General features: G+C 28.9%; 1 protein-coding gene and 1 non-coding gene across 2 annotated transcripts; both read right to left on the bottom strand.

The window, feature by feature from the left end:
• Window positions 1-1,172: 1,172 nt before the first annotated feature.
• Window positions 1,173-4,159, bottom strand: LOC100802020 (putative glutamine amidotransferase GAT1_2.1). Its single transcript, XM_003552670.5, has 4 exons — window positions 3,749-4,159; window positions 2,472-3,202; window positions 2,170-2,376; window positions 1,173-1,710 (listed from the first exon to the last, which is right to left on the bottom strand). Exons 1-4 carry the CDS (start codon window positions 3,834-3,836, stop codon window positions 1,459-1,461), a joined length of 1,278 nt encoding a protein of 425 aa, XP_003552718.1. The 5' UTR covers window positions 3,837-4,159; the 3' UTR covers window positions 1,173-1,458.
• Window positions 4,160-6,470: 2,311 nt separating this feature from the next.
• Window positions 6,471-6,544, bottom strand: TRNAV-CAC (transfer RNA valine (anticodon CAC)). The gene has a single exon. It is a non-coding gene; the product is annotated as a tRNA-Val (tRNA).
• Between the last annotated feature and the right edge of the window lie 3,079 nt (window positions 6,545-9,623).

Below are 9,623 nucleotides of genomic sequence, written 5' to 3'. Positions count from 1 at the left end.
CAAGTTCCAATACACTGTTAGATTATTGAATTTTTTAAGCATATTGGTAATAGGTATTCGATTTTCTGATACTACTTATCAAGAAAACTTTGTCAAAATAGACAAAACTTACTTTGGTTATCCCTAAATCTCAATCTATATTATTTTTAGGAACGTATTGAAATTAGTATTATATTTGATATCTCTTTTTTATTTAAATTAAAATATAATATTTGATAACAATATTATTCTTTTGATTGTTCATTTTTAATGGTATATTACATTTATAAGTTCAAATTAAAATTTTAACTCACTATAAAATATCAACATGTAACTATTCATGATAATTTACTTAAAGTGTTTGTTTAAATTAGTCAGAGTGATATTGAGCTAAAATTTTTTAAGCAAGGTTTTAATTTTAAACTTCGTAGATGTAAAAAAATATATAATTAAGAGAAGAGATCTATCAAAGGGGACTAGTAAGATTTTTTGACAAAAGATTATTATCCACAAAATTAGTGAATACTCCGTGTTAATAATATAATAATAAAAAGTATTTGTTTTAATAAGATAAGAAAAAAAACTATAATAAAAATAAAACTAATAATTAGTAGATTATTAAAAAATAAAAATATATGTAAACTTTAATATAAAATGATATTTTGTGAATAATAACCAACAAGAAGTATACTTTCTTTATGGGACCAAATATAAATGTGAAATTAAATAAAATTAAATTATAAATATAAAATAATATTTTGAAAATATAAATAAATTAAAATTATTAAAAAGTGATGAATTCCCCGGCCAGTTTACCTAAATCCAATAAATCCAATGAGTATGGATTTGAAAATATAAATTTACCACTATTAAATTTGAACATGAGTCAGTTTCTTCTTTTACAAGAATGAGATGGAGAGGGTCAAATTTGTTATCAACTCATGATTATCTTATATATAGATATATATTTGTGTATATGTAATTTTTGTAGGAACATAAATTGAATGATAAGCACCAACATAATACTAAATTTAATAAAAGAAATATTATATATATTAGTCAAGATATTTTGAATAAGATTAAAAATCATACTAAGAATTCTACTGACCAATGTAGGATATTAAGAAATTAATATTTTTTATAGAAATCACACTAAAAATATATTAAAATTACAATAATATACAGTAGCAGCATTTTTAGATAAAAAAAAAAAATCAATTTTATATCTTTAATCGATGCACTTAACAACTGACTTTTGAAACTTTTTCTAAATACCAGTGGCTATCTGTTCTTTACACAGGTGATTGATGTACCCAAGACGTAAGGAACTTAGTAACAGACTCAAAAAAAAAAAAGGAATAAACAGAGAACACTTTTCCCCTACCAATCACTTACTGAGCCACAAAGGAGCACATATAAGTAACTAGCAATAAACAGACATGCATGGTCAACGAAAGGCCAAGAAATTAAGGAACAAGATCATGAAGCTAAGTCATTGACAAGGCCATGTATCTTTATGTCCAATACTTCGGAACAAATCTGCCCCATGGTGTGATAAAAAGACAAGAGATCAGACAACTGTTCCACCGTCATTTTCCCCATCAGATTTCTAGCCATTTTTTCTCTTTCCTCATTTAGCTTCAGTCTCTCTATGTAGGACCCTGCATTCCTAACCGTTGCACCCATTTGTTTTAATCTATTCTCTTGTTGCACACTCAAAGCTGTGTTGGACTGCAAATTTAAATATAAATCAACACACAGAAAAAAAAAATGATAACTATCGTGTTCCTTAAACAAAGGATAATGCTGCATGTATATCACATGCTAAGAGATAAAAAGAAGGTGCCAATTAATAAAGTGTTTACATTAAGGATGCTAATAAACAAGATTAATTAATGGATAATTTGAGCTGTTACAACTGTGTGCCTAACTCAAATTTAAACGGTGGCAAATTGGATAGCAACAGAATACAACATGATAGTTATGTTTTTGCTTACCCTCGTCTCCTATTAGTTGAAGTGTCAAAAAATATTACTCTAATGACAAAACTTAAATACAGAACAAAACTGAAGTACTTTTAATATTATTCTTCAATTAGAGTTAGCTTTATACCTAAGTTTTGTCCTTATACTAAACAAATGGGAAAAATTGTCAAATTAGTTGAAGTATCCTAGTTGTGCAAGTTAGTACCTCAAGAAATTCTGCTCCAGCTTCGAGTTCAGTCTGTTTGGAGGAATTAGTTCCACGGCCAGTGTTGTAGAGGTTTTTGGCAAGTGAAAAACTACGCACAATAATCTTCCTTTTGATTTCCATTTCCTTATTAAGCTTAATGGGCTTTTGGACGGATGCTAAATTGTTCAACTTCTTCTGGTAAGCAACAACTGCTTTTACAAATTCCTGCAGAGTTTCCACAAATGTTAACTCAACTAGCCAATAATATGTATCAGTAACATTAAAATAGATCTCAAAAGAAACCATATATATTTTCAAACCTTATAAGCAAAGGGGCATCCAGGGTAATCAAACTCATCCGAATCAGGCTTCCTCATACGCTCAGGGTGAAACTGTAATCCCATAATGAACTTACCCTCTTCTGGATTATAAGCATCTGGGTCATAAAACCCTTCAATCAAACCATCAGGTGCAAAGGCCATTGGCACAAAACGTTGTGCCAATCTCTTCACCCCTTGATGGTGATAGCTATTAACACAAATATCCATTTTTCCTTCTTCCAAAGAATCCTTAAACCAATGATGCAAAGGGGTGTTTTCAACCACTTCCACATCGTGCCTATGCCCATCATAATCATCATAGTTTATGTGCATAGCCCTTTGGCCCTCAGGGCACTTAATCGAAAGCTCTTTTCCTATGTCCTGATAAAGGGTACCCCCACATGCAACATTAAGGATCTGTGAGCCCCTGCAGATTCCCAAATAGGGAATGTTCCTCTCGAGGCATAGCTTGGCGAGGCTCAACTCAATTGAGTCTTTCTCTTTGTCAATGGCCGTGTCACTTGCATGAAGCCTTCTAATCTCTTCCACTTCCTCTTCTGAAAGACCCGCGGTATCTTGTTCGTAACAAGAAGGATCAATGTCTTCTCCTTCACACAGAAGCACGCCGTGGATTGGCTCAAAGCTATCCAACAACATGTGCACCCCGGAAACACGAGGAACAATCACGGGCACCGCGCCATACCCTACTATAAGATCAAGGTGATACTCACCTGAAGAAAAAAAAATCACATAATAAGACGTTTGATCAAAAAGGGTCATGTTAATTTCACGCACATGATTCGGAAATAATTAAGTAATCGCATTATTGCAGTACAACAAGAATTGAGATTTATTGTATAGATCACACAACATCATAAAACTCGATTACAGAATAAAGTTTTGGCAATGTTATTTCATATGATATTGTTTGATTCGGTCACACAATATCATTAGATTCAGTTACAAACAAAAGTTTTGGTGAAGTTATTTGTATGATATTATTCCACTCGGTTAAAAGACTAAAGTTTTTTACCTCTTCCAATTGCATCTTTGTACTATTTCATTAAAAGTATATATATTATGATGATTTTAAATTATTACGTTCTCTAACGTCAAGATATTTTGACACTTCACAATTATATCACGATTGTATCTACGATCACATCAGTTATATTTTTCTGTAATTACACGCACTATAAAGATTCTCTTACATACATTAACCAAAGTTTAAAACAACTGTAGATTTGAATGAAGGAAAAGGAGGAAACATAACATACCAACGAAATCAACGAACTTGTTTTTGCGAACGCTTCGTCTAGAGACAATGAGAACGCGAGGGAGAATGACAGAGAGATCGGTGGACATAATATATATGTGTGGAGATTTGATAAGGGGTATGAATGAAGAAGAACGTACTATAATGCGTGTAGGTTGAGATGAGGCTTTTTGGGCACTATTTATAAATGAGTATGAGAAGTATAATTAAGGATTCTGGATAAGGATTGATGAGCGATGATGGAAGCCCCTCGGTGTTTGAGTTACAGCTACCAAGCCAGGGCTGCATATGGATATATACTGAGCGAAACAACGTTCGAGTCGCAGAGACACAGAAAAACTAGCAAACATTTTCGTGCCTCCGCGTATGATCCACGTTTTCTAAGTTTTCAATTTCGTTTTGTTTCTTTATTAACTTTTGAAAAGGTTGTACAATGTACAAACGTTTCTTTTTTTCTATTTGTTGACTGTTGAATTAAACTTAGGAGGCTATGCATTTGATTTTTCGGTCACAATAATAGTATTGAGTATTTACACTTTTTTTTATGTACAGAATATTCATTGTTTTCATGATTAATTTTCATCAAAAAAATTTGGTTAATTATTTTTAATAAAATCTCTTAATCCAGGACATTATTTAAAGATATATATACTAAAACTGAATCCAAATCACTTGCATTAATAACTTATTGGTAGATGGACATTTGATTTGATGATGTAAAAATGAATTCTCAATTTTCATTTTCAAAAAAATTGTTTATGATAATTTTTTATTGTTTAAGATAAATGTTTGTGATAAGTTTTTTTATAAGTTTAAGATAAGGTTGTTAAATTTTATAATAATTATTTTAGAAGATGGTTTTAATTATTGTTTTACATTAATTATATATATCCATTTACTCTTATTGTGTTTGGGGTGTATTTTTAATTAAGATGTGCATATATAAATAGATAAAAAAAATATAAGAGATAAACATAAGTATATATGGTATTAATTAATACGAAATTAATTTTCATGACTTTGTCAACTCACTCTTAAAGATTGATTTCAGTATTTAAAAGAAAAAAATCATAAAGGAAAAACATTTATTACATGAAAAATATAAATTCATAATAAATATTTGTTAATGAAAAATATATTTTTTAAATAATTAAAATCCCTCTTAAGTTAACAGATCATGATCCTCCCATATTAATTTAATCATGATTTCGTTCATTTTTTTATATATATTTTCCTTTATTAATTAGAGAATCTGAATTCATAATTAACCTGTTTCACAGGGTGGTGCCGGCTATTAATTGGATTTTATTTGTCAATGACATTTCTTATTGGTATTAATATAAGGTGTTACTAATCAAAACATTGGCCTCGTGTATGGATTTATATCGTAAAATAACATATCATACTCCTCTGAATGAAGATTCATGATTCATCCCATATATTATATAAATTATTATTTTTATATAGTCCATGGCCATGTGTTATGTGAGTTGATAATTTAACGGTAAAGGAGTTTAGCCTATTCCAAACCTATAATAATGGATGCCGTTGAAAATGTCAATAAAAACATACAAAATAATTGTCTGCTAATAGTCAAGGTTAAAGAAAGAACTTGAATATAAACCTTACAAACAAAATAATTTCATTTTTATCAACGTGACAATAATGAATGAGTAGTGAGTAGAGTAAAGGGTATGTACAATGCAAGACACACTTAGTTATAGTCTTATAGAGTATTAGACTTATAGTCAGTATTTTACTATAATAGAACAGGAACGTACGTGTCACTGTGGAGGGTCAAACGGTTGGATTTGGATTTGGATGTAGGAAGTGATTAATACTATAATGGGGATGAATCAGGTTTTGTTTGGTGCAGCACTTATCCAGTTTTTGTTAGATTCGAACAAAATGTCCTTTTTTTTTTACTATTTGCTTGCTTTATTTATTGCAATTTGAGCAATGTTTTCTCAACAACAGCGTAACTATATTGACCACTATGCAATTAAGAATGGGGAGAAACACCGAGGATACGTTGCCAAATTAGAAGTGCAAATCGGAATAGGATACCTTTTGCTTCGTCACTGCCTACGCTATAACTTCATCCAATTAGTAATTCATTTCATATAAAAAGTTCCCAATTAAAGACTCATCTGTAATTGATGATATAATAATGATAATGAAAATATTTAATACATGTTTCAAGAAGACATCAAGATTATTTGTATTAGTACAACTTTTGTTTAATAGAAATTAAAAGTATATAGGTATTTTGAGTTTATAATAACAACAATAGTTTTATATATTTGAGAGACTAAAAGCATATTCAAATCAAATAGATATTAACAATATATTAACTAACTTGTTTTTTTAACAAAATTTTTATTATTAATTGAAATTTATCAAAAATTATAAAATTTTATAACTTCTAATAACGTTATGCTTATATAGTACGAAAATATTATATACGAAATTAATACGAATCCACTTGTTTCAAAATTATTGGATGCATATTAAATTTTGAAATAATAAAAGCTAAAACTTCAACGGAAATAAAGAGAGTTTGTATCGATATAAATGTTTCGTGCGGTACGAATTCACACTAACAAACATTTTCCTTTCTAATAATGTTATAACTAATAATTAAAGTTTGTTATTTCCTCGTCTTGAAATTACACGATGAGATCAAGGTCATACAAATATTTTTTTAAAAACAATTAAAAAATTGTCTGAGCCCGGGTTCGAACCGGGGACCTCTAGTGTGTGAGACTAGCGTGATAACCAACTACACCACCCAGACAAATTGAGAATTTTGTTTGGTTGTTAAAATAAAATATAATATATATTATATATTCGTATAATGTGGTCCTCAAATTTTCTTTCCCATGAAAGAAACCCCTCCTGTTTCACTTTAACTATTTGGTTAGAAGATGCTAATATGCTATTAACTAAATAGCTAGATATGATGTATTGTCTAATTTATTGTGAACTCGAACAGCTGTCATGTTTAAAAACTTTGAGATAACTTCTGACCAATGAACCAAAATTTTCTCTTGTCGCTATCATCCTAAAATTATACATTTTGTAAATAGACTATTTATATTTTATTGTAGGATAGATTGGAAATTATATAAGAGTAGTGAAAGCTTTGTCGTAATATATTAACACAATATTACAAACTTTGGACACATCTAATTTTAGGATCAATTCAAGCTGCTTATTGCCAGTAGAAACCGTTTAGAAATACAGTAATAGATTTTAAATGAGGAAACGCTCTTTCAACGGGAACATGCATGAATATTGGCATCCCTTCTATTGTTTGAAGTATAAACATCTTCTCTTTATCCTCTCTTTTTTTGGTGATTTGTTCTCTCACTTCTCTGGGTTTTTTTCCCCACTGTGAAAAATTAAGATTAAATTCATATAACTTGTTTCATGTTAAATAACATTAATTCCTTTTATGTTTATTAATTTCGAATCATATAAAAGATGTGTCACGTCTCTAGAGGCCTAATAGGTAAATATACTTCCTATTATAAGCAGACCTGTGGCTAAATAAAGTGATCAATCTACTAATCAATACAAACAATTGAAGGGTATAGTTGGATATCACTTTCTTGTCTATTAACTAACCACACGCGTGAGATTATGGTAACACATTGGGCACAACTCAAGGAACCTTCTATCACAATCGGCCATCAGTTAAGTAACGCTGGTGATGTGGTGATATTCTAGGTTAACATCATATAAAAAGGACTTAGATGATCACTTTGGATAAATAAAAACGCTTTATATTGAATTATCACCAATGATAGTGACTGATAATTGTGAAATTTGAGTTTAATTGGTAATAAGCAAGTTGTTTTAATGAAATAATAAGCAATTTAATATATCATTGTAATATTTTACAAGAAGAAAAAGAAGAAAATTTCAAGTGGAAGAAAAATGATACAAAAATTGAAGAAAAAGCCTTAAAGAAGAAAAATTCAAAATTGGGATAACACGCTTAACGTACGAGATAGGCCCAACGCGTCTTCTCGCTTAGTAGCCAGCTCAGGCTTAGCGTAAAGAAGACTCATTAAGAAGTCCAATCGTGATAAGCGTGTGATCATCGTCATACTCACTAAGTCCAAAAGACTCTCTTAGCGCAATGTCACGTGAATTTTAAGTTACCTTAAGCTTATATACCGAGACTCAACTCTCTAGTGAATACATCTTATGCCTAAATATCTCAAATAAGGAAAACTCTTTTTTTATGTCCATCATCTCTTTTTCTTCCTTTATTCATCCATTTCCCTTCTTCTATTCACATTAGCCCCTAAAGTATAAAACCTCTCATAACAATGAGAGGTTAAACCCCCATTGTTGGGAGTCAGACAAACCAACCCTTATCTTTCATATTATCTATTTAATGTAATCCTGTTTTTATTGCTCTTTTATATGATTTATTGTTTATTGATTATGGTCTGATCATCCATGCTCATGTATTATTTATGAGATAATGCATTGAAAAATGGTTATTTTTTAAGAACTGAGAAATGACATCTAAATGAAATCATTGCTAGAAATAGAGTGAGATTTGTTTAGCCTATTTTTATGCATCTTTAATCTTAATGCAATTTAATGTTTTTTATCTTTGGGAAAGTAAAATAAATAAATTAGACTCTTCATGCGGATAACCAAAGATAGAGTCTCATACTAAATGTGGGTGAAAAATTGGAATAACATTAGATAGAGAAAATTTATTAACATTATATCACAAATAGTTTTGACATAGTCCCAACATTTTTTAAATTCTAAATTTATCTTTAAGTATTCTACCTTATTATTGTTATCTTTATCTTCTACTTTTCTTATATTTTATCTTAAATTTTTTTATCTATTTTATCTTCTATTTTTTATCTTTAAATCTCTTATCTTTTATTTTAAATCTTTATCTTATCTTCTACCTCTCTTTATCTTCTACAATTAAAACTCTATAAATTAATAATGTCAGGACCGGAGAAATTTATTAATTTAGAGAGTTATTAATTTATCGATAAATTAATAATTATTAATTTAAAGAGTTTTTAAGCAATTATACTGTACATACCAAACAAAAAAGCAAATTAGTCTATACATCTTAGAATTACGTTGCAACGAACCTTGGAACTCAACGTAAATTAGTAACTACTGTATTCATATGCATTGGAAATTAGAGATGAACTCCAAATAGACTTAAACTTTAAAGGAAAACAGACAACTACTGAATCATATTTCAATAGAGTGTAATATTTTTTTTTTCATGAATTATTAATTTATGATTTTCTTGGGACTAAAAATTATAAAGGGATCTCACAAAAAATTATCATCTTATTATTTTATCAAGTTTTTCAATTTTTTACATTGGCCCAAGTCGGGATCGAACAAATTTATTATTTTAGAGAGTTTATTAATTTACCGAGTATTAATTTAAAGAGTTTCTAGTGTATTTTAAATTTTTTTTATCTTTCTTATATCTTACTTTCTTTAAATTTTATACCTACAATTTGTTATCTCTTTTACTTTATCAATTGCTTAAAATTTAGATTTATACTAATCTAAGTACAAACAAAGTTTATGTAGATTTGACACTCAAACCTCAAAGTTTTTTTACTATTTATGACAATTTGCTACATTTGTCAATGAGTTAATAACTACTTATATTATGTTTGAATTTTGGATAGACATTTTTAAATTATGATTTGAACAAAAATTATAAGTTGGAAGTATCTAGTCAAATTATAATTTAAAAGTTTATAACTAGGAATTCATTATATAATTTTGATATAGATTTTGTTCTTTTATAAACAATATATTTAGGTAATTTTATATTTTATATTAATTTAAATTTTTATTAA

Source organism: Glycine max, chromosome 18 (genome assembly GCF_000004515.6).
Source record: "Glycine max cultivar Williams 82 chromosome 18, Glycine_max_v4.0, whole genome shotgun sequence".
NCBI classification, from domain to species: Eukaryota; Viridiplantae; Streptophyta; class Magnoliopsida; order Fabales; family Fabaceae; genus Glycine; species Glycine max.
This window is presented reverse-complemented; position numbering and strand designations above follow the sequence as displayed.